The sequence below is a fragment of the Dromaius novaehollandiae genome, chromosome 16 (assembly GCF_036370855.1).
Source record: "Dromaius novaehollandiae isolate bDroNov1 chromosome 16, bDroNov1.hap1, whole genome shotgun sequence".
In the NCBI taxonomy this organism is placed as follows: domain Eukaryota; kingdom Metazoa; phylum Chordata; class Aves; order Casuariiformes; family Dromaiidae; genus Dromaius; species Dromaius novaehollandiae.
Window position 1 is genome coordinate 1,878,443 of NC_088113.1, and position 26,044 is coordinate 1,904,486.

Genomic DNA, 26,044 nt, shown 5'->3' on the forward strand with positions numbered 1-26,044 from the left:
ATGCCCGGAGCTGGCGTTGAGCCGGCGCGCCTGGGGGGACAGCCTTGCCTGCCGGAGCCGCCGCCGCTGGCACTGCGGCGCCGCACCAGCGAGGTGCTCGTCAGCTGCCGGCCCGCACCGCAGCCCGCTCGCCCGGCAGCACGGACAATCCGCCAACCGCCGCCGCCGCCGCCCAGCGGCGCAGGCGCGGCGCCGAAAACTACAGCTCCCGAGAGGCACTGCGGCTGGTTGCGCGTGCGCACGGCGGCGCTGGTGGCTGCGCACTCGCGGGGGAGCACGGCGCGGCGCAGCGGGGGAGGGGAGCGCTGGGCGCTGATGCAAGAGGCGAGCGCGGCGGTTGCGGGCAAGGGCTGATTCGAGACTCTGCGCGCTCTGCTGCTTCGCCTTCCCGACGCTCCGCTCCGCGCCCGGCCGCAGCCATGTCGGGCGACGAGGTGAGTGACACTCGGCCGCCGCCGGGGAGCGGGGCCCGAGGCCCGCGCCGCGGCCAGGGCCGGGGCCAGCGCCATGCGGGAGAGCCGGGCCTGAGGCCTGCGCCGGGCGCGGCCTGCGCTGGGGGCCGAGCCGGCGCCTCGGCGGGCGGGCGGCGGCTCCCGGTCTCCGCGGCACCCGCCGGGGCGGCTCCGCGCGCCGCGGGCCCGGAGCAGGGACCTGCGGCCGCTCCTCGCGCGCGGGGTGGAGGCCGGGCCGGGCCAGGCCGGGCGCTGACGGCGCTTCGGGGCGGCCCGGCCGCGGCGCAGGGTTCCGCCTCTCCAGGGACAGCGGTCTCACACCGCGCCTCGTTGGGAGGCCTGAAGCTGGCCTGCATCTCCCCGTGTGCTGCCGGCGGCCGCCTCCCGGCCAAGGGAAGGCCGGGGAGGAAGGCAGCTTCCCCCCATGCCGTGTTTCATGCTCTTTAACGATATTTAGCGTTTAGTGTCTTTTGGGAGTTTCAGTATCTGTTCTTCTAATCTCAAGAGCTAAAAACCTACATCTTAACGAATGAGAACTTCACATTTTCCAGATCCAATGGTGTTAGCCTAGGGGCGGTTCTAGGGAAGTGGATACATCCATCTCTGAGAAAACTTTCAAGTGTTGTAGAACAATGTCGTGTGTTGGCACTTTACCTAACCTCATTTCAGCTGCTTTTATGAGGAGAAGGAAAATATTGCAATATGAGGAACCCTTTACAGATGACTGTATAGCCTATGGGAAGCTGCACTGGCTGAAATCCGTGAGATGGCTGCTTTCAGTCTTGTATCTCCTTTCTGGTGTTGCTTAAAATACCTGTGTGATTCTTAGCTTTTCCTTCTGACCAAAACCCAATCATTTTAGCCTTGCAGATAGCAAGTCATAAATTTTCCTACGTAATTAGTGATCACACTATTTCTCATCTCATTTATTTTTTCAAGTGTAGCTGAGACTTAAGTTTTCAGGCGCTTTGACTCCTAGAAGGAATGTTGTGCATTTGGATGCCTAATTAGCCTGCACAGAATTGCAGTTCTAATAGCTAGAGTGTACTCTGCTCCTAGAAATTAAGACCCAGCAATACTTGCACCCAGTGCTTTTTGTCTCAAATGATCAGACCATAGAGTGATTAATCTGGAGTTTAACTGTTTGGATTCTGCTTAAGTGCCATTAAAACTATTTCTCCTGCGTAATGCATCGGTTTTGACATTAAAGTGAGATCAGGGTTATGTAGTATCAAAGTTATCTTTGGCTTGCTTTATCAGGTAGGCTGTCAGAGAACAAAAATGGTAGCAGATAGGACTTCTGAAGTGTCTCTATTAAATCTCATGGAAACGTGCAGGCATGAGACTGCGTGCACATGCTTTCCAAGACTTCTGTTAGGAGCCAGATAGTCTCTTATTGATGTTAGATTGGTGCTATTTTTAAAACAATGATCATGTACAGTTGGGGAGGGTGAATGCAGATGAATCTCAAGTGACAAATTTGCTCTCAGAACCTTACAAAACTGCTACTGGCAGATGTCACAAATCTTTTTTCAGTTTACATGCAAAGAGTTTATTCTAAGTATTGGCAGTTGCATTGACTTGACTGTAGCTTAAAATTTTCATAACTTTGTACAGAATGAAACTCCCTGGTAGAAGCATCTACTGTTGGTTGTTGCACAGCAGTGAGGTGATACAGCAGAGACAGCACTGATCCTATTTGCAAGGGAGGTGAATTTGAAAACTGAAAGCAAGAAGCAGGCTGTTAATATGTATTTGCCGTATTAGTTTAAAACCCTACTAAATACACAAAAGTGTATCCAGCCCTGTCGTTTTATGAAGCTCCAAGGAAATAGTAGTGGATGACTCTACATTCTGAGTGACCAGAAGGTCTAGGTGTAGAATAATCTTAAAAAATCTTGCACTGTACCTGTAGGCAGCAATGCAGTGTAGCGTAAGAATACCTACACTGACTTTATCAGGGCAGTTATGTGCTTAGTAGGCACATTTGTGTTTATACAGGCTAGTGAAATGTGATTAACTTGTGACCTCTGCTAGAATGCCCAGCCTGTGCCACTATCCCAGCAGTTTAGAGTAGCATTGTCTTCTGTCTTTGGGGTTGTGAAGCTTTTTGTGTGTGTTGCTTTTTTTTTTTTCCCTCCTGTTATCTTTCACTCATTTGATTTCCCTAAATGTATTATCACTTCTATGCAGGAGAACCACAGGGTTTGATTATTTGGCCTGTGGGCTACAGTCCCTTCAACAGAGGGCTGGCTGTTTCTCTAGGGTTTTTCCGGGCTTAAATGATGTCATAACATTTCCATTAATCAAATATTATATTGAATAGAGGAAAGGAAAAAGATGAAATTTCCTAAGTGTCTCCCTGAGAAAGACAAAGCTCAGAATATCAGGTTAATTAATGTTAAATTTGTTAAACTGTGGGATTTAAGACTCCTGCTTAGTTTTCCTTGAAGCTCTTGATGAATGAACAGTTTAGGCAAAACAGTCTAGGCATAGTTCTGCAACCTCCCTCTAGGGTTGCAGAACTTTCATATTCTGTTTCATAAGAGCAGTTAGCATTTGTAGAAGCTTGGTTTGGCCTGACTGGATGGATATAGCATCTACTAAAGAGTTGAGTAGGCCATCAGAGTACAAAGTGGTTGCAGTGGTTTTGGAGTTGGTAGTTTAAGCATTAAAACTACCTCCAGAGTTCAGAAATCCTCCCTGAGCGTTAACTTCAATTTAGTGTATTACTGCTGAAGACAGAGTCTGTCTATTGTAAACATGAGAAGTGCTTTATGGCAGTTTAGGATGAAGGATGTCTTTTCCCTTGCAGAGGGAAGAGTGATTTAGGGGAGATGGTGGTTCTTTCTTGGAAGTTATTACACCTGATCTAAATGTCATTTTATGTTTAAACATGTAAGAGGTAACTCTGGGGAGTCTTGCAAAGCTTCCTTGTTGAAATGAGTCATAACTTTGGTGTTCTTAGGCTCATTTCCAAAGCTGTGGACTGTTGCCTATGCAGCAGCTTTCCATCTCTTTCATCAGACTGTGGAAGTTACAAGAGGAAGCTAGAAGACAATATAACCAGTTACTCACGTTCCTTGATTAATGTATTATGAGAGCGTGATTTATGCAAGTGTCTAACTAAGCATTAGAGGGAAGCCAACTGACAGAACTTTTTGAAAACCCTCCTAGCACGGTGTGCATAACTGAAGACACACTTCAGCAGTTTGAAAACCTTGGGCTTCAGTATCACATACTTGAAACATGCGTGCAGACATTTTTAAGATGCTGTGCTTCAAACACCTGTATATGCAATTTACTGCCTTTCAGTGGCTTAGTTTAGACCCTTTAATAAATATGTGAGTTCCAGAATATCACAAGAAAATCACACTGTCTGAGAAAAAGATTGCTTCATGTGGGGGCGGGGGGACTTTCAGGGTTTAAGAATACAAGAAGTTGGAGAGTTGCTCGTTTGATGGAATGGTGATATTTTTATGGGTGAGGGTGTTCATGATGCTGAATTTTAACTCTCTGTGGGAGCACTTTTTCTTATCTAGTAAGTGATGAATAGAAGAAGACTCTCATTAAGTGTCTAAAATTGATGTATTAAGTGTATATTATGGTGTGAAAATATGCCAGATGGATGTAGCAAACTGACATCAGAGGAAGGCTATTGGTCAAACTTGCATCTTAAATAAAAATAGCAAAAAGTGATACTGTGTTGGAAAACAGAAGAATTCCTGTGTTAATTATCTCAAGTCTTCAGATGATGAAGAGGTTAAAAATGACTGTTGGGGCTGGTGCTTTCTTCACAGTTAGACTAGCTGAATTAAGCTTCTTTGTTGGATAAAGAAATCCATAACAACTTTAGATGAGTTGCTTGGTCTCTGAGCTTCGTTTTCCCTGGAGAAAAGGACCTTTGCTACTTCATAGTGTTGAGAGCTGATACCGGTCCCTCTGTATCACCAGCTGCTTCTAAGCTTCCCTAGTCCAGAATGTTTTTGTCAAGAGTAGTTTGTAAATCTTGCCCCCCTTTAATAAAACTGGAAATTAATGGCTCTTACAAATGGAAGTACCAAGTACTAGCATGTAATTAGATTTTATATGATATAAGTGTTGATAAATTTTTTGTGATGCTGAGAGGGTCAACAGTTGCATCATATAGACTTGCTTCAAAAGTTGAGCTCATAATGATAACAAAAAGGAAGAAGCAGCTGGTGGCTAGTCTGTCAGAGACTTGCAGCTCTAATATATTTTCATATGAACAAGTAATTAGATGGCAGAAAACTTGAAGAAATTTTGACTGTTGTGGAAAAAGCAGCAAAAGCTCTAAACTATCAAGCAGTGTTCAGATCTTTTTTTATCTTGTGATTTGTCACATTAGTTATGCCTTGTATCAAAATTTGTGATCTTTTTAAAGAAGCATATGTAATCACTGTTTTGAGTTGAGTCAACTAGCTTGTATTACATTGTCACAGGTCTAGAAAAACACATGGTTGAGATTGAAGCCAAAGAACAATTCTGTTAACTGAAGGAAAGTGGAGAGAAACTTAAAGGCATTCTGAATATTAAATGGTAGGTGATTATTATGCTGCTGCTGAACATTTGACTTTTGCAGATGATTTTTGATCCTACTATGAGCAAGAAAAAGAAGAAAAAGAAGAAGCCCTTCATGCTGGATGAAGAAGGAGGGGATACACAAGTGGAAGAGACTCAGCAATCAGAAACAAAAGAAGTTGAACCAGAGCCAGCAGAGGACAAAGATGTGGAAGCAGATGAAGAAGACAGCAGGAAGAAAGGTAAAGTAAATCCCTGTAGGTAAACTGCCAAAAGTAGTCCTTCTGTATTCTGAGACCAGAAGCCCCATTTCAAGAATTTAGCATGGTAATGTATAGTGCTGGCATCCTAATTTGTTTAGGGGCTTGTGTTTAGGGACTCTCTTGCACATATGAAGGGCATATTTTCTTTCTCCTTCTTGAAAACATGTTCACAAACATATAGCACGCTACCATTAGCTTATGTAAATTCTGCTTTCCTAACTCAGATGGAATCTTTTGCATGAGACAGTGGAGAGGGGATCTCTAAAATAGTTAGCATGATGTTTTAAATCTTCCGGACACAATTGTTGCAATAATAATCAGAAATGTGGTTAAAAGAGTTTCTAGTTTTTGGACAATTGAGTGCCATAATCACGAGTGTTCTTCAAAATCTTTCAAGAAATAAGCTTTTATTGTGTATATAAGCATGTGTAATGCTTATATTAATAATAAAATAAGTAATAAATAAGCATAAAAATAATAATAAATAAGCATGTGTGTGATCTTGCTTTGTAATTGAGGCCAGTGCCATGTCAAGATGATCTGATTAAGGGAGTGCTGTTAACTTAAATCCAGTTTGCTGCTAAAATTGTGTCCTGCCGTAGACCAAAGAAACTAAACTTTCCTCCTTCAGTTTTCTCTTCATTTTTTCCAAGCACGTTCGCCATAGAGACAAAAGTAACTAGTTGCCTTGTACAGCAGCAAGAAAGATTAAGCACTTAAAAATAAGAAAATATGATTAGAAGGTGCAGAAACTGTAAAATGGCACTGAGTATTTTGGGGTAGAGGGGAATGACCCCTTTAAAACTTGAAGAATTTCTATAGGGGTTAGAGATCACTGCTTGTGTCTTACTGTAATGTTTTTGTTGCAGACTTCAGATGTGAATTAAAAACTTTAACATCTAAACTGTTACTGCAGTTACAAACATTCATACTTCATTTGCCACTGCTTGTTTCTTAGATGCAACAGATGACCTGGATGATTTAAACTTCTTCAATCAAAAGAAAAAGAAGAAAAAAACAAAAAAAATATTTGACATAGATGAAGCAGAAGAAGGTGTAAAGGTCTGTTTGTGAAGCTGGGCCATCCTGTCTATTGCTGAAAATTTTCTTGCTTTTGTTTTCTCGTGACTGGCTGTGCAGGAGTTGCTTGGAGTCTGTCATTATGTCTTGATTCAATTAATAGTTTAACTTATGATTCACTGCATCTTTCATATGTAGTATGTTCTGCTTAACATGTTTCTACTGCAGTCTTTTTGCCTAGAAATCTAACTAACATGTAAAATGAGCAAGTAATTCTGTAGTTTGTAGTAAGGGTCTACTAGCATCAGATTAATAGTCTTTCGAGGTGAGAGAAGTAAATGGATGATGTCAGAAGCCATGCGCAAAATTATCCTCTAAAGGCCAGCCCTTCAAATGAAGGGTATATATTTGCTAAGAAATCTATTTTTGTTCTTGTGCTTGCTTTCGAAATGACTGGCTACTGTTCTCAGTGTTCCAGAAGGTGTACAAGATATTTTTACTCTTCTCGAGTTCTATTCCAACTCTTGCTTTTGTATAATATTGTCAACGTAACTGGCAAGCCCAGAGAGCAAGTGGACAAAGAAATGTTATGTGTAAGCCTGTTCTTTAGATTGTGCCTTTTGGGGAAGATGATGTCCCTCTGGTCTGCCACAGAGAGACTAAACGTTTGCTCTGTGTTCTTTACATGTGCAGAAACATACTTTCATCCAGGAAAGTACTGATAACAAGTTGGACTGGCTGCAGATAGAAGAGCTTTGCTTTACCTTAGTGTTTCTGGCATGCAGGATGTTTTGTTCTTTTATGCCTTAGATTGGTTGATGCCTTTAGGCAAGTGTAGTGTGACTTTCTACTTGACCAGTCAGAAGTTAGACCAGAAGATTTTTATCTGCATGGATTACCTCATAGGAAATCATATAATCTAAAGGAAATAGTATAAAATAAGTTTTAATACAAGACTACTCTGTTACATGTTAGTCACATGCATCTCATTGCATCTAGAGAGCCTGGCATTTAAAAATCTAGCCCCATTTCATGTATGGTAGTGTAGCGGTCTCTTAAACATAGTTTAGTTTCCATTTAAATCTGTTACATTTCAGGATCATGGTGGATACTATTAGTATTCATCTAGTATAATACGCTTCTAGTATTATTCCTAGTGCTTTGCCTTGGAGATTTGTGTTTCATGCAAAATCGTAAACTATATTCTTATTATTTTTCTTTGTAGGACTTAAAAATTGAGGGAGATGTACCAGAAGCAGTAGAACCTGAAGATGACCTTGATATCATGCTGGGCAATAAGAAGAAGAAGAAGAAGAATGTAAAGTTCCCAGATGAAGATGAGATAATGGAGAAGGATGAAGGTAAAATTACAATCTTCCTCAATGGGAATGTTGAAATATAGTCTATGTTGTAAATGAATAATTTCTGTTCAAGTGTCTTTGTTTCAAAATTCATTTTGTTACTCATTATTGTATTTATCAGGAAAATGTTCTATAGAAGCACTGTATGAATTCCCTGTGAGTGCTGATGACCTGTGTAGGTAGACAAACAGGGAAAACTTGTGTCCATATCTTAGTGGAATCTTCAGTAGTGTACCTTTCAGAAATAGCATAAGCACAAGATTAAAGAAATATTTCTTTTCTTCTTAATGAGTCCCAAACAACTTTCTTTACAGCCTTTGAAGATGAGGATAGCAAAAAAGATGATGGCATTTCTTTTAGCCTTCAGTCAGGACCTGCGTGGGCAGGCTCAGAAAGGGACTACACATATGATGAGGTAATGTTCAGAAGGCTTTCAAAATATTTTCCATGTTGATGTGCGCCAGCAGTGATAGGCCTTATGCCTGTATGTCCTATTTCTAACTTAAGGTTAAAGGGCTTGTAGGCAGAAACGCATGAATAGAAAAATAAGAGGAAGTACATCTTTTATCATGGCTCATTTTCATATAGGGAAATGTTAGTGATAGTTAAAACAGCTCTGTAGACAGACTGAGATACTTGTATGTTAAGTAGTAAACCCTGGGAAAACAGCATTTACCTTTTGCAGAACATTTTTTTTTTTTTTAATGTATGTTCAAAAGCATGTGGGGGAAAACTAATTGGCAAAGAAGGTCTAATGTTCTTTGTGAATGCTGTTTCAAGTTGTTGGAAGTTGATTGTACTTCATTTGAGAGACATGAGATACTGATATGAACGTCTGTTTTTTGCAGTTGCTCAATAGAGTATTTAACATCATGCGGGAAAAGAATCCAGATATGGTAGCTGGAGAAAAAAGAAAATTTGTCATGAAGCCTCCGCAGGTTGTAAGAGTAGGGACCAAGAAAACATCTTTTGTCAACTTTACAGATATCTGCAAATTGTAAGTTTTACTCTTACGATTCCTAAGGAATAGGGAATAGATCCACCTTCTTCCGTGCTTTTGGCCGTTCTGTTGAATGCATCTTTTTTGCAAAAAAGCTATGATGAACTGCTCCAATCTTCCTACTCCTTTCCTCTGCGTTTTTCTGTGTTAAGATAACTATAAAGCTGTACCACTTTAGCTTTCAAAAGTGGTAATTGAGATGGTTTCTTAGTTTGCACTTGAATTGTGAAAATAGTGGACTTCATGGATTGAAATTAAATCTGTTGCTATTGTGAGTCCACTGATTTCCAGTAAGTCTGCGTAGTTGGGTCACGAGCGGTATTTATTTGCAAGTCTTGGTGGTGGGGAGGAAATGCTCTTTTTAATCTTGAGCTTTCAGACTGCAAATGCTCCTATACTGCTATTCTTTTGCTAAGTGGTATGGATTTCAGTATTTTTTGTACTGTTTGCTGCAACGCTTTCTCTAAAAACTATTTTATCTCTATCTTAATTATTTCTAGTGCAAACAGTTTTGTTTTCTGTGGGTGCTTCTAGGAATGCAGCATCTGATTTGTTTCATAAGTGTGTCAGAAAACAGTCCTGATAAAATGATAATGAGGATCTGAGTAGCTTGCTAAAGCAAATATTTAATGGTAGCTAGTAAGCCTTTTGCACAATATGGGGTGTGTATGTCTAGTAAGAATAGGAAAATCTCAGATGTAAAACTTAAATAACAATCACAGTAATTATTGAAAGTTATCCTTCGTGAGCTGTTTCACCTTCTTGTGTTCTCAGTAATATCTGCCTGTGCTCTCTGGTGCAGACCCTTTTGGGTTGCTCGCTTACAAACTTGGTAACTAAAGATCATTTTAGCCTGCCATTCCTATGTAAATATCAGATTTCTCTGAAGGGGGAAGGTTAAAGATATCTTTACTTTATTTTTAGATTACATCGTCAGCCAAAACATCTCCTGGCATTTTTGTTGGCAGAATTGGGTACAAGGTAAGGCACTTGGGAGTCCTGCGTGAATGTGTGTTAGGAAACAGTGGCAATGTAGTTGACATTGCCTAATCAAAAAGAAGATTCCTGGTTTTAGATCCTTATATATGTGCTTGAACAGCAGTTTCGTCTTCCTTGCACACAGCTGCTGTGCTGCATAATTGAAGAGACAGCGTATCAGGGAAGAGGTACAGATGCAAACTGTAATGTCCCTAGGAACAGTTTGGATGAGGTTTTGAATTCCCTGTCTGGGACCTTTCTCAAACATGCTCTTCTAGCAGAGCTGCTAGTCACACTTAGATGAGTATGACTCTGTGGCTTGTATCATCCTAAGAAGCCAGGTGATGGCTAAGGGGCAGGGAATGCCTGACTGCCTAATGGCAAGTCTGAGGGCCAGTAGCTGGTTATTCTGTCTAATGCTGCAGTTAAATCTCTCGGTCTTATAAAAGCAACCGAGTGCTTTTGCTATGGCTTTAACCATAGATTTCATAGTGTGTTATTTCATTGTCTATTCGTTTCTCATTTGTTGCCTAATGGCAAAATAAATAAAATGAGTGCCCATTTGTTTGGTCATTGAAATCTCTTCAGCTCCAGACAAGTTAAAAATTTACAAACTATAATCTGAAAAAGTTTTCATTTTCTCTTTCTTATATTAGAATGGCTAGAAAAGGTCTTATTAGTCATACTACACCTTACTAGAGAGTTGTCTTAGTCACTTTTGTGAGAGAAATCGGTGCAAATTTCCCATTCTGTTAAGTTCTTCTGATTGTCAGCTTAACTATGAAGCTGGTGTTCTGTGCCAGTGTTTGGTATTACTGTACTAAGGATAATGTTTGGGCAACACTTTGTATGGGTTTTTAAGTGTCTTCAAAATTTTGCAGTTTTTTTCCACAAAGTAATTTTGGCTTTTTCTTACCTTTAAGAATGCATCAGTTAACTTGCTTCATGTTCCTGACTGTTTCTTGTTTTTATTTATTTTTTTTAAACAACTTGACGTCTCCTGGAAATCAAATACTTAGTTCATTTTTCTTTTAAATTAGTGGCTCAATAGATGGTAACAACCAACTTGTAATCAAAGGAAGATTCCAGCAAAAACAGATAGAAAATGTCTTGAGAAGATATATCAGTAAGTATAATTCCCTTTTCTACTATAGATTTCTCCTAGGCCCATTCCAAAAATGTGTGGGCCATGTTTGGCGCACGTGCCCCACTGTGGGCGTTTTGTGGAAGCTCTGTGCTGAATAGCTCTGACTTTGCTACTGTTTTATAATGGAATAATAGAACCACAGGCTGCTTTATCATTCTTATAATAAGCAAACAAGACTTGCTCTGTCCTGGCACTGAGACATACCAAGGAAGCTAGTGAGTGTGTCTGAGCATTGCTTGTTTTCATCTGACTTTCATTTCATTGCTTTGGGGAAGAATATTGAAAATAACAGTAACTGTGACTTCTCAAGTTTGTTGTGCTTGTTAATTAACAAATACAGTGTGTGTGCTGCTAATCAAAGGATTCTGAATCTTCTGCAACTTATGCGTAACAAAAAACGGTGCTTTAGACAGTGCTGTGGCTGTACAAGAATTGCTGACCTCTGAGAATGCTGTTTTTGCTGTTTCAGCAGAGAAAGACATGGGAAGCCAGTGAGAAGTCTTAACGGGTTATTATTTTTAAAACATTGGTGTCAGTGCGCAAAGTACCAGGCAAAACCTTTGTGAGCTAGGGGGAATTTTTAGGTTGCCTCAACCTCTGTTTTTCATGGTAAGCCACTTACAAATTATTAGATGTATTCAAACAGGCTTTCAAGACAGCTGTTATGTTAAAAGCTGAAGAAGTGGTGATTTGTTCACTGACAGTGCATTATCTTTTAATTACTACATTCCTTTTCTGCAGAGGAGTATGTCACCTGTCATACGTGTCGGTCACCAGACACAATTCTACAGAAGGACACCAGATTATATTTCTTGCAGTGTGAGACCTGCCACTCTCGCTGCTCCGTCGCCAGCATCAAAACTGGTTTCCAGGCTGTCACAGGCAAGAGAGCACAGCTCCGTGCCAAAGCTAACTAGTTTGCTAATCAACACTGGATTTTGCAAAGTGTTCTGGGGAGATATGACTGGACAGGTTTACAGTCGGAATGGATTTACCATTGTATTAAAACAATATTGTAAAAACTATGAGAAATTTGGCTTTTGATTTATTGGTCTGTGAAATCCTTGCAAGATGCAGATCCTCAAGCTGTTCACATACGTTTGCTCATTGAATATTTTACCAACTGTAAGGAACGTGATGGGAAAGGAGGTGCTTTTTAATCCGTTCAGACTTCTGTAAAACATGAGATAAATTAAAGATACTATAACAGTGAGTTTCTTTTGATTTGGATTTTTCCTTCAGTTTCCTCTTTAAACAGTTCATGGGAATGGTTGGTGTGTTGTTCTGCAGATCATGCAATTGAACTATGTCCGAAGACCCAGAATAAAGTTTAAGATAAAGGTTATTTTGCTTTTGCATAACAAGCTTATTTTAGGGAGGTTATCACTAAACAGAGAAATCTGTTACAGAACAGGGCTGTCATACCAACATGAGAACTGCTCATGCTTCTTTAGCCACATTAATGTAAGAAAGCGTTTTGCACAGAAAGTGGCATCAGGACATATTGACACTGCTTAATTATGGAGAACATAACTTTGGGGTAGTTCAGACACCATACTGATGCTGAATTTTAACATAGAATTAATAAACCGTATTGTAAGCTTGCATAGTGTCATAGTACTAAATTTTGCAATTTATTATAGAGAAATTTTTCTTAAGTCCTGCACTCTTCACCACTTTTAAAAAGAATTAATTAAATGCAGCAAAAAATAATAAGGATACAGGTAACATCATTATGTGGTGGCTCTAATGCACTGTCTTATATCAATCTTGAATTTACAGAAGATACTGCCAAGTAGTTTAAGTTCCAAATCTACACGTTGATGCTTCTTGATACAAAACACGCACTTCTTTCCACTAGTGATCAGTATCAATAGTCTCTAGGGGACACACATAGTGCTGTCCTAACTAGCTTTTGAAGTGCTGTAGAACTTTTGTTTCAGCTGCAGAGTAAAAAGATGGACATGAGGAGTGTACTCCCTCTAGGGTACTATATCGGGTAATAGAAGAAAGTTTTCATTTAATCAGTCTCTAAAATGGCACAGGGTCAGCATGAAGTGTAGTAGCTCAGGAACCCTGGCACCCATCCCTGCAGGTCACCAGAGCAGCCTACTCCCGGAAGAAACTGGTGGTCGTTCTGAGTTTGATTCATCTGATGTCAGCAACTGAACAGTTTCTATTGAATTTTAATCTCTATTTGTATGTATGTTAATACAGAACATGGTTTTGCTGGGAAGTCACTTGCTATTTGAAAACTTGACAACACTGTAAGGTTAAAGTCAAGGTTTTATAGTTGGTTTCTTTAAAGCATTTTGAATTTCAAGTGAGCTATAACAAATGTTGGATGTATCTTTTAAGTGAATAAAGCCAGGATCAGTGCCTCTTGTAACATCATTGTTGCATCCTTGTTTTTTCTCTAGCAAATAGAGCAAGGCATTCTCCTGTTGGAAGTAAGAGAAGTGCTAGCTGAGTCTGGGAGCTAACAAAGAGCACAATAATAGAGGCAGATTGATTTTGTCTGTTTCATCTCTTGCCATGTGTGAAACAGTTTCTTGCATCTTAACTAAGTGATCTAAGCTATTGCAGGTTTACTCCTTTCCAGCAGTAAAGGCACAACACATCTTTCAGCCCAGCCCCCACAGAAGAGACTGTTTTGAGATGTGTATCACTGGAGGCCCCAAGAGCTCTAAAGGAGTCTTCTTGTCAATCAACTTATGATGTACTGATATCTTTGTAAGAATAATAATCTCTCTAACTCACCTCAGCCAGGTAAATGCTTTTACCCCCCTTTCATAGATGGAGGATTGGAACACAGGAGTTAGGTGACCTTGCTCGAATCACCTAAATAATTAGTACACCGAGAAGAGATCTAGTTCCCTGGTCCATTATAGAAGCAGTGGAATCAGCTACCTTAGAGGTGGTCGTGGCTCTGTTCTGCAGAAATAACTTTAGATTACTATGGTGAAAGTTAGTGGGACTAAACTCTTCATGGGAGCTTCCGGCCAGAGCAAGGATTTAGTCAAAGCAATATTTTTTTAAACCTGAATTGGCATAAAGAAGGGTGAGGGAGAAGCATTTATATAAAAGTTTCCACTGAGAGTGTGAGATTTCTGGTTAGTGTTGTGCATAGGTCACCATGCCTTGTTCTCAAGTCATGTATATTCTGTCCTAAAACCCATAGTTTGTGTCAGTTGTGGGCCTACTTGACAGAGTAACTTGGTCATCTAAGATGGTGAGTAAGGAGAAGAAAATGGACTTTCAAGACTGCTGCTGCTGGAAAGTGGAAGTGTGTATGATAATACATGGTGGAGGGGTAGGGAAATAGCAAGAGCAGGAAAGCTCTGAAAGTCAAGAGAATATGAAGTGGAGTAGGATGCTGACAGCTAGATTCATTAGAACTTGTCTGTAGTGTTTAGATAACATTTCTCCAGCTATTTGAGCTAAGCCAGCCTCTCTCCTCAGGTTTTTCCCCACAGACTTATTCCAGATTATGAGACTAATAGAAGAGCATCCAAGAAAGAGGGGGGCCTAGCTCGTGAGAATGAAGTGAGGGCAGATATTTAGCAGAAAACAGAAGCTGTGCAGGAATTATCAGTTCAGTTTCTGCCTCTTAGGACAACAAACTGGAAAGCCACCCTGGCTTCCAAAATAATTGCTTGCTTTTCTATTTTTAAATTATTTTCACCATGGTAAGGGTTAATCCTGTGTTGTTGGAATAGCAGGTCCTGGCTCAGGCTGAGTATAATTCTGTAGTTTCCTATTTGACTGTGAAGTTTTGACAAACAGCTGTCCTCTCAAGATGTTTGCACTCCAACTACTCTAGTGCAAATACTTTGCTGAAGAACCTTGTTCCATTTCCAGGTGCCCATCTGTCACCCTTAGGAAAGACTCTTCTCAAATGGCTACACTTTGGGCTAGTGGCTAAAATGATTTTGGATAAACCATCAGATTATATGACAGAGAAGGGAGCACAACTCTATGTGTCCTTTCCCTCAGTATATCATCAAATGCCATAAGCTGATAGGGGAAGAAAGGCCTTTCTGACAGGAGAAGGAAAAAGGCTTTTGAAGAAAGGCATTACTGAAATTGCAGGAGTCCTAAGAAGGAACAGGTTCTAGGTGTCTTGCTGGTCTTCAACATGCACTATCCCATCTGTAAAGGCCTTTTGCCTGAAGTGATCCAATTCTAGTCTCTCAGCTAAGAAATCCATTTTTTGAGCTCATTCTGTAGTCAATAAAGACAGGGAAATGCCTCCAGAGGCAATTCAGCCAACCTCTTCCACTTTATAGCCTAGGGAAACTCTGCTTGTTGTATGGGCTTCACCACAGATTAATGTAGCTGAGGTATATACCTACATACATATAGATATAAAATATATATATATTTATATATTTTTATATACATTTATATATGATACGTATGTAAATATATATAAGTATGTATGTATTATATAAGTATATATAAGAATATGTATAAGTATATATGTATGTATATATATATAAGTATATATATAAGTATAATATATATATAAGTATATATAAGTATGCATATATTTGTGTATTCTTATATATTCTGTATATGAGAATATGGCTGAACCTGGACTGTTAGACCTGTAGTCTCTCTCTCAAGCCCTAGGTAGCAAATACATTGCTTTATACAGAAGTAGATAATTACGCTGGCCCTGGAAAAATGTTGCTGCCGCATAGACTTGAGGAAACTGCTTTTCTTTGCAGGATGAAAATACTTTGTTGTTTCCTTTCTACTTAGAGTGCAGTACCAGGCTCATTTGTTGCTGTGTAAGCTTGCTGTTCATCCTTTTTCCTTTCTGCATATTGTAAACAATTGCATATTTCTAAAATCCAACAATAATAATTTCACATCTGTCTTATTAATCATTTTTCTGTTGATTATCCCACAGGAATGTGTGGTTGCTTCCCTATTCAGCCTGTTGCGTCTTCCATACTGAGAGTGTATGGGGTCTGAGAGACTTTGGATTTTCTAGCATAAAAGCAGCTTCGTTGAATGTTTTTAACTTTCTCTTGCACTGAATTAGCTTATATTGGTTCTAAAAACTGAACCACAAAGACTTGTGGACTCTTTTTCAGACTCTGTTGGAGGTCTATTAACTCTGATGAAGGAGAGGAGAAAAAAGTTTCTGTAACAGCAAAGAAAACTAATGCCGATTCTTATGGCTGTGACATATAGTTTCTACGTCAGGTTGGAAGCAGCAAAAATCTGGATTTTTCAAAGTCCTTTCTCCTAAGAGGCATTACTTAATTCTGTATTAAAGCAAGTTAGTTTTAACCTTTTTTCTTCCTCTGGTCTCACTTACTGTTTTATGTAATTATCTCATAGTTTTCCTGTATTTTTTTCTTCTGTGTGGGAACATTTGACTTCACATAGCGTGGAGCCGGGCCATATGACTGCGATGGCAAAATGCACTTAAAACCTATTGTCCAGTAAAATAGCAGCATTAGGCAACATGGCCGGTTCTCGGTGCTTCTAATGTTGTTTTACAGGCCTTTTCTGATAGTATTCGTTTTCTTTAAAAAGAAAAAAGAAAATGAAGTTTTATTGCCCTCATTACAGAGAGAAAAGCTAGATGGTATCCAGTTTGAAATCAAGGCACAAAAGGCATGTAAAATTTTTTTTTTGTTTTTTTTTTAGTTTTGTGGACAGGACTATCTTTCTCAATTGCTCCTGGTCCTCAGAGCCTGCTGCAGGCCTTAAGTATATTATGTTTGTTTGTTCAGCACCAAAATAGCCTTTTCCAACATGAACATGAAAAAATCAGTTCTGAGAAATCTGAGCTCATCTCAAATGAAGCTTAAAGCATTTTCTTCACTGCATTTTCTCTGCACTTTTTGATACCCTCAAACAATGGGCTACTCTCCTGTGAAGTTCCAGCCAGCAGGAATGATTGTTTTTTTTTTTCCTTCTGAAGGAACAGTGCCAAGATCTCCTGGTTTCTCTTGAAGTGGTTATTTAGGTTGAGGCCGTGGTTGCCACTGGACCGGTTTCCAAATTAGAGAGAGGCTGCTTTAGGCTGGCCTTCAGAACCTCTGTTGTTTCTAAGTTTTTGCACACACTGGTTTGTTTTTGATTCCAGACCTACTCCACTTTCACAAATTCAATTAAGCTGCATGCTGAAGTGCATCGTTTTCCTCTGTACTTTGTTCTGAATGAGGGAGGTGGCCTTTAAATCCTGCCCACAACCAAGAACATTTCAGGCTTGAAGAATGAGGTGTGTTTTCAGGCCAGAGCCCTGGTCTTGTGCCTCATGGAAATCCTGTGGGCAGAGAAGTATCTTTCTGAGCAGGCCAAAAGCAGGTGAGGGCATGCCTTGGCACAAGCGGACTTCAAGGGGGGCAGTAAGAAGGGGGTTGGGCTGGAGCATAGTGTGAAGATCAGGAGTGGAAGTCACCGCTATCCAGTCATATCTGCCAACCTCTCCCTGAACTGCTCGGGATAACCAAACTGACTGAGCCACTCTCCCGCTGGGGCTAACCTCCCCTCTGCAGACCAGGTTCCTCCTGCGCTAGCCTCTCCCAAACTCCTGCTGCAACCAGCGCAGTCCCACTGCTACCGTTCTGCCGTGGATGGAGCTGCGGTCCTCCTGCGCGACCCCCGGCCTCGTCCGGCCCCCGTGGGGGCTGTCTTCCTGCTGCCTTGCAGCTGGGGGCCGCCTGGGCTGGAGTGAGGAGCGGGGGTGTTTGGAGGAGGTGGGTCCTTGTGCTGGATACAGGAAAACCCCTCTGATCGGGTGATGGGATTATTCCTGCTCTGTGTGAATACAAGAGATATAAAGTGAAATCTTGAAAAGAGAACAGTAGTGGCTGCTTCAGCAATATGACTGCTTCTTCTAGAGCTGAAAATACATCAGTGTGTGTGGAGAACGACTTTGCTGTGAAGGTTCAAGAGGTCTTGAAGATAGAAAATATATAGGTAATGAGCAAATAGGATTAAATTTAAAGCATACAAATTGCAAAAGGCAAGGGTTGGGCAAAGTATACAAATGCCATAGAGAAAAACTAATAAATGTAATAAGAAATATATCAATTTGTGTACGCTGAAACATGGTTTTGGGTTAGCATTTCTGCTGTCTTGAAATACTATTGTTTGAGAGCGCAGCTGTTGAAGAAGTAACTGTGTGTATTGGGTTTACCTTGCTAATTTGGGTTATACCCAGTGCACCATACTTTGACTGCTATGTATCTGAATATTTTACAGAAGAGTGTGATATTCATAGTGAATCTTGTATATCCACAACCTTGTGCTTTGAAGTGTTGCTTAAAAGGAGCTAAGAAGACAAATGCAGGGAAGAGGGAAGCTACTATGAGGAGCAGAGCTGATGGAGGCAGGACACAGGCAGGAACTAATACCAGCCCACAGTGACAGCCCTTCCCTGTTAATTCCCGTCAGATGGTCCTAGTCCTCATCTTCTGAAATACAGAAGAAATTAGACTGTATATACTTTTTTCCACTGGTGCTGTGTCTGTATGTTTTATATCTCCACCTATAAATTAGGGTATGAGTAAGGCTTTTCCACCTCTGTCTGAGTTGTGTTGCTTTTTGCATATCCTCTGTGTATTTGTGTTCCTACAGTTTCTTAACTGACTCAGGTTCAACACACTCTTTGAATTGGTCCCTGGTATGTATTCAGCCATTTGCCCAGGAAGACGCTCTCCACCTACAATGAATGTTGTTGGTTAGCAAATGTGTAAGTTGGATAAATAATACGAAAGCAATGCCAATTAGGAAAATTCCTGGCTATGGTCTGAGAAGACTCAGGACACTGATTTGTCTGGGCTTGGGTGGCTGGAAAGGCAGGAAGCCGTTCTGCTGGTTTGCTGACACAGTATTTTTTTGGTAAGAAAAGAGTGCAGATCTGTCTTGGATTGGAAGATGATTCTACAAAAATCTGATGCAGGAAATGGCCTCTACTGTGATATTTTAGAAAGAGAGCAACATACAGCCTACATTCAGTATAACTGAAAATCTGTGCATTACCAGAAGAACGGCTGAAATGATGGCAACAAAACAAGCATCTTTTGTTCATTATAGTAAAGTGTTATCGTGGTATGAGAGACAGAAACAGGCTTAAAACCATCACAGATTAAAGGTACTTCTCATAAGTGAGTGCTATTTTTCTTTGCCCTAACTGGCTAGTTCTGTGCTGTTTCCAGACAGTTTCAATACTTGATTCAAAGGTATCAGTGTTGTTTTCATATGTTCTGCTGCTGGAGGAATGCTTTTCCTGCTGGGAGACTAATTCAGATCTATTAAGGCATGATTTGGAAGCTGTGAGGAGCAGTTCCAAAAGGAGGGTGTGATTTTGTGTGTTTATTTTAGATGAGTGCAGTGACAGATTATGACCTAATATGATGGGAAGCATATGTTGTCCCATATGTGAATAGAAAAGTCCTGCTTGTACGGTGCCTGTTGCTACCACACAGCACACCCGTTATCTCCATTGGCTTCCTTCTGCCAAATGTTGCCTCCAGTCTCAGCAGTTGCAGGGTGAGATAACCAGCCCTGATGAGGATGGGTGGGAGACTGTTGTTCTGCCCAGATGGGATCGCTCCTTGAGTGATTTATTAGGGCTTTTTTGCAGATAGGAACAATTCCCAATGGACCATCAGTTTGACTGGTTTAACACCAGATTTTTCAAAACCTTTTTGTAGCAGAGTTTCGAGTGTCAGCATCCACTGCTGTGATCTATTTTTCCAAAGGAACTCAGCACTCAGCAAAAAAGCATTGAGCTTTTTTGAAAGCTGGACCTGGAGTAAATTGGAGATTCATCTCACTCATGTTTTGGCCACTTCCATACTGGTGTTTTTGTACTTACGAAGGCAGCATTGCTGCCCTCTGTTCCCTGTGGTCATGACTGCAGAACTGCAGTGATCACGGCTGAGCCCAACAAACTGAGAACTCTTCCTAGTGTTACAAGGAAGGGAGGAAGAGAAATGTTTATGTTAGCCTTGTTGGGGGAACTACAACACGCGGGCATGTGCATGAATGTGGCAGTTTACAGTGAGTCTGGGGCCACGGTGCATCACTTAATCACTTGTTCCTTCTTGGGAGAGGAGGGCAAGAGCAAGGGAAACATCAGATGTTTCCATGCATGAGAGATCCAGTTGTTGCTGACACGCTGTCCGTGCTGTTCTCTTGTATCTTGGGAGGAGGAGATGCCTCCCAGCCTCTGAATATCCTGCGTGCACTTCAGGGTGCAGCCCCCGGAGGTGCCTCCACTCACCGCTTCCGTGGGATTCGCACTCTCAAGGAGGAATGACAGTCAAAATCTGTTGGTTTCAAGCCAGTTGACCTTCCCCCAGTGCCAGATGAGTGCAGATGTGAAACGAGTAACAGCTGTGTCTGGTAAGGTTTAAAGTCAGGCTTTTTTTGTAAAAGATTAGAAGCAAATGATTACAAGTAAAACTGGTACGAATTATATTTTTGCTTCAGTATGACCCCTGATACCTTTCTAGATGCTGTGCTGCTTGTTCCTAGGATCCTTTGTGTGTCTGAGCCATGATGACTGGGAATGAAAGTCCCCAAGGATACTTGCCTTCTGGGTAACTGTTCAGGTTGTGCATATAGGTGTCCTAAATGATTAGGCATCTGTGTTGTTACTTAAAGTCTTTCTCTTTTTTTTTTTCTTGTCTGTCCATCTAGTCTGAAGTCGCCTTCCCACATTGCAGCTAAGGCAACGGCTTTGTCTCTCCTTTGCTCTCCCTAGCGTCTCTTGGAGTTTAGGCATTTGAATGCAAACGCACATGTCCTGGGCGGCTGTGTCAGCAGTAAGTGCTAGGAGTATATAAAAATGATTTCTGATTCCTTGTTCATACCCAATCAGCCAGGGGTACGTGAATTGTTTCAGAAGCGTTTAGGCACTAAGCTGGTTCTTTATGGTACGTTTAAGATTATTCTAATTTTGTCCTTGCTCCTCCTGCTGGCTGCTGCTTCCTGCCCAGTCTGAGCCTCTCTCTCTTCACATAGAGATCTCAATGCGCTCATTGAAATATTATATAAAATGTTGATATGCAAACAAGCTCCTAATTTCTTGTGTGTTAACAGCTGTCTAAGCGCGCGCGCGCATGCTCTCTCCCCCTGCGATACAGTATTAGTAGGCAGCTTTGATAACATTTTGAAGCCGCTGCTTTTTGCCTCTGGGGACGTGATGCTGCCGCTGTCCGTGCCTGCTTAGGCGACGGTGTGGGTCCGAGCTCAGGGCTGGAGCTGCCTGGGAGGACCGATCTCTCGTACCTCCAGGGCTCCTGCACTGTGATGGAGGAGGCTGCTCACCTGTGTCATGCTCGGTTCCCTCGACTCAGCAGCCAGACCTGCTTGAAGCGGTTTAATCTGCTACGTTTAAGTGTGGATCACACCTCGTAGCACCCTAAGCAGTTGACCAAAGTGGGCATGCAAAAATAAGCTCCTAAAACACCTTTAACAAAGCAAGCATCCCAGCTCTCAGTGGTGTTGCTATTGAAAGAAACTACCCTGCTTTGGCCTTGAGGAGCTGCTTACGCTGTGCTTGAAGCATGGTGGTCTGCACTCCAGAGCTGCTGGTGGGCTGAAAGCATCCCAGTCCAGCAGCTCACGACCAAGTCTGCAGCCAAGTGCCCACCACCTCCCAAGGAGGAGGAGCTGGGGAGCACCATGGAGGGCGGCTGGGCCCCTCCTGGCCTCCATCCCCTCCTCTAGTCTCTGTCCCCAGCATGACCAGATCCGACACTGCAAAGGATTGAGGCTGTGCTGCAGCCCGGCTGCACCGGAGCTTCCCTTTGCATGCGAGCCAGCCTCGGGGGCTGGTGGTGCGGGGCCGGTCCCCGAGAGGGACGAGCTGGACTCCAGGCTCAGCCTCAGGTTTCCTTGTCACGAGAGCTGACACTGAAAAATAATAAATTTCAAACCAATATACAATACGTGAACAATAAAACCATCAAGGAGATGTGAGTTAAAGAAAGAGTGTGGAAAGACATATAGCCTTGTAGTTTGGGCCATGAGCTACCACCAGCTTCGTTAAGTGAGGGCTAAAGTCTGCCCAGCTGCTGCCAGGCAAACGTCTCAGCAGGCTCCATCGCTTTCCCACCAGCTCCTGGCCCTGCATTCGTTGCCAAATGAGCACTTGTTACTGGATAGTGTTTCCTGAATTTTGAATTTTTCCTCTCACCCCACCCCTGCCAGCCAAGCTCCCCACACCAAAACACATGTTATTTCAGATGCCTGCAGTGCTTTTAAACTGTGTATAGTGTTGACAGTATTTTAAAACTCCTTCTCAACTGGCTTTTTAAGGCATTGAGTCCCTTCAAGACTGATGGTTTAGAAATGCTGGAAATACAAACCGGTGTAATACTTAAAGCTAAAATAGAGGAATTGCCCTTCTGAGATGATGAAAAGCACCGTGATGACGGGCGCTGCGAAGTGCCATTGCGGGTTGCAGGGGAGCGAGCCGAAGCACGCTGCTGCTCAGCCTTCGTGTGCTTGCTCATAGATCAGCTGGGATCGCTGCGAAGCTCTCAGCTCGGCTCACGTTTGCGTGCAGTAAGATACATGCGCGGTGGCCACTTCTCCCGATGGGCGAGGTCTGAGGTCATTCTGAAATGCTGGCATTGCCTGGAAGGCTGTTTCAGCTTGAAGGACCTGAGGTCTCAGCTGTGGCCGCCCAGGGAGGCTTCAAGGAGGCCGGTGCTGCAGCCATATCATTGCTGAGCTGGTCCCTGGGCTTTTCCAGCCAGAAAGGCTTGTAGAAACCCTGAACACTGGCAGGTGTTTTTTTAAGTCTACATTTCCTTGTTTTTGCCCTTTGCTATCGATCTCAAGCTGCTAATCAAGACTCTGCTTTGCTAGAGCAAAGCTTGTTTCTGATACTAACTGAACCTAATGTGGACGGCAGCGTGGGGCCACTGCTCTGCTTCATTTTCCTGTGGACGGGGAGCCTGGAGGCAGCACATGCAGCCTGCGGGTGAGGCTCACCCTGGCACTCAGCATCCCAGGAGGGAGGGGGCCGCTGGCAAACGGGCTTGCTGCTCCCCGGGGAGGAAGCGTCAGGAGATGTCCCGTGCCTGCCCTGGGAGCCGCTGCGACCAGATGCTTGTAGGTCTCCTTTTGCAGGGTGCTCCCTGTGCCAGGCCGGGTATCCAGCAGTGCCACGGCAGGGGCAATGCGCAGCAGGCCTCGTGCCTCTGCAGCACCTGCAAATCTGCCCCCCCGCATGGGGACCAGCTACTGCAAATTAATGAGTTCATGGTCATCATGATGCTGCTGAAGCTTGCTCTTACCCTGGTGTGATTTCCCACGAGTTTCTCTAAGGCCTAATGTAGCTTAGGTGGGTGCCTGGCCTCGGCTGGCTGCAAGGTGGTTTCCAGCCAAAGAAGCCAGCTGTGACCTTTGCGCTGTGGCCTTGAGGAGCACGCCTCTGCCCATGCAGGGTGGGAGCCCGAGGGGCCAGGGCAGCCGGCAGCAGCCGTGTGGCCCTTGCAGTGCTGCAGCGCTGCGTTTGCTTGCTCTGGTGGGCTGAGGGCTTTGGCTGGGCTGGGTTGCGCTTCCCCTGGGGCCTGCCTGGCCTCTGCAGCGCCTGGGACTTGCACGGATCAGCTGGGTCTCCGTCATCGTTTCCAGGGGCACGTATTTTCTCCTGCCCTGCTGTGCTCTTAGCCAGCATGGGGAGGGGTCACATTGTATCTGATCCATGGTTTGGGGTGTTTTCTTCTGGAGGTTCATGGATGTCCCCGCACTGGGAGCTGCTTGTGTTCTTGACACCATCTCCAAACATTTGCACAAGTATTTTTAAAGGGGGGGGGAAGTAATTAGCATCTGTTGCAGATAATGGAAGGCAATGAAAGAGGGATATGACAACCCTCATTGAGGTGGCAAGTTGCTTTTATAAATTTCCCAAAGAATGGGCCCTATTAAAGCTGCAATAACCTAAATATTTCCTAAGTGCTGCATGGAATTTAAGTGTGTGATGGCTATTAATAAGATTTATTAAAGTCAAGGGGACCTTCTGTTGCATCTCCTGACTCAAACTGCAGGGGCAAAGTTAGAGAATCCAGATGCAAGAAATAGCATTTAAAAAGCAGAAGCATTAGGACATGCAAGGTGTGAGAGTGTGAGCTACTGTGCTGCTGAGAGGGCACCTTGTCACTGCTGTCTAACACCGCAGCACCCCTCTGCGCAGGGTTTGCAGGACCTACAAGGTGACGGAGCAGGAGTGTAGCTCCTCTGCCTGTCTGCAAAGCTGCGTGGACCTTGAAGCCTCTTCAGTCAGGATTTTCCCAGCTGGCACATCTATCATAGCCATAGGTGGCCCGCTTTGTTAAAGCTGGAACTGGGGAGAGTGTGACCGCTCACACCGCACTGCACAAACCCAATACCCCACGGGGCTGGTTGTGGTGCAGCCATGGACCAGGCATCGTAACACCATCTGAAGCATTTTGGGGGAATCTTTCATGAAAATCCTGCCTGCAGTTCTGTTCTGTCCCTGAGTGATGTGGAAGCAACCAGGAGCCAATGCATAACAACGCAGAAAGCCCAAAATTCAAGCACGGCTGCTATTCCCACCCAGAGCAGCCCATTGAAGCCCGAAGTGTCTCAGCAAGCTCATGTGTTTCACATCTCCTTCGCAAATGTGTAGGCAAGGTGGTGGGAAATCGAGACCTTTGGTTTTGTTTCCAGCAAGGACAATGCTGTTGGCAACAAGCCTGGCAGCAAATCTGAAAAACTGAGTCAGATCCAGGGAAATTTGTAATGAGAGCTTGTGGTGGTGGGGAAAGGCTTAAACAAAAGCATTTTTTTTCCAGCCCATGAGACGGAAACCAGACACATGTTCAGTGTGAGTTGTTCAATTTATGGTGGTGGCTTTTCTTCAGCATGCCTAGCCATTGAATTAACTGTTACCCAGGAGAAATACTGTGGAGAAAGCACTGGCCCAACCCTTGTCTTGGCACATAGCAGCCAGGCAGGGACAATTTGTAGGGAGCGAATCATGGAAAAGATGTTCACAAGGTGACTGGCTGCGTGCAAGGTGGGACTCTTTTCCATTTATTCAGGAGCTGATGAGATCTGCTTGAGCTTTTTGCCTCATGGATATTTAAGATGCCTCAGGGAGGGGGGACCATGTCTTTCTGTTGACCAGGACAAACCCGGCGATGCAGGGTCTGCTCCTCACTGCAGTCCAGCATGGGACAGCGAGGGGAGGAGATGTGGGCTGGCATCAGGTGCATGCTTACAAAACACTGATGGCTCTGTCTGGGCTGTACTTGTGTATGTGTTTGAACTGTATGTACCGGGGTGTATTTAAACGTCTACCACCAAGACTGCCTTTTTGCTCATGTGCTCTCACCCGCCTGTCTCCGGACCTCTGCCTGCTGTGCCTCGTGCCCATGCTGGCACCCACTGCCCAGCTCTGCTCCTGATGGGAAGGCTTTCTGGAAGGTCACATGCAGAACTCAATTGTTTCACTGTGGATACACTCTACAGCTAAGAGCAAAGATAATTACCAGAGAGGGGACTGCACAGGAGCTCCAAAGCACCTTTCCTTCCTCCCAATAAGAAGCTATTACCAAATTCAAACTAGCTTTGTGCTAGGAGATCTCAGCCATGCCCATAGGGTCTCAAACTGCTCAGCTGCAGTGCTCTGAAACGACCCAACCCCAGCACAGCATCACACTGAGCATTTGGTGTTGTGAACTCATCCACTTGCGGTGGGGATGCGGCAGGGGAGCATCTCCTCAGTAGCTGAGCACCAAATGTTTTGACTTTTTTTTGTTTTCCCCTCTCTCTTTACCTTTTTCTCCCAATTGCAAAGTGCAGCAATTGGTCTAAGCATGCGACTTCCCTCATCCTGAAGTGAACTGCTGAGTGACAGCAAGACGCCTAGTCCGGATGTTCAGGCATCTCCAGACTCGAAGTGAACTTGAAGGACTGCAATAGCCAGCTTTGTCCTCTAGTGCTGGATGACGGATCAAGCCAGGTTTCTGGAAGCAGGAACTTCAGAAAGACAGAGAAGGGAGGTAGCAGCTGGATTCACCTGACTGTGGGCCCTGCGTGACCTCCAGGCACAGCAGAGGTGCCAAATGTGCTTGGATTTGGCTGTTTACTCTGTGAGCAGTGAACAAGTGCACAGCTCGCTGTGTGGTAGTGTGTTTTGCTCTGCTGAAGGAGGTACTGGGGAGATGGCCAGGAGGCATTTATTACTCCCATCAGCTTGTGCAAACAAACATGTTTCTTCAGTCTATTATGATCTGGACTAGTGCAAACAGTCCATGTGGATCCAG

At 43.3% G+C, this 26,044-nt stretch overlaps 1 protein-coding gene across 1 annotated transcript; it reads left to right on the forward strand.

Annotated features, from left to right (window-relative positions):
* Positions 1 to 250: 250 nt before the first annotated feature.
* On the forward strand, positions 251 to 13,157 carry EIF2S2 (eukaryotic translation initiation factor 2 subunit beta). Its single transcript, XM_026112648.2, has 9 exons — positions 251 to 434; positions 5,056 to 5,236; positions 6,216 to 6,319; positions 7,503 to 7,638; positions 7,953 to 8,053; positions 8,487 to 8,635; positions 9,563 to 9,619; positions 10,657 to 10,742; positions 11,505 to 13,157. Exons 1-9 carry the CDS (start codon positions 420 to 422, stop codon positions 11,678 to 11,680), a joined length of 1,005 nt encoding a protein of 334 aa, XP_025968433.1. The 5' UTR covers positions 251 to 419; the 3' UTR covers positions 11,681 to 13,157.
* The last annotated feature ends 12,887 nt before the right edge of the window (positions 13,158 to 26,044 follow it).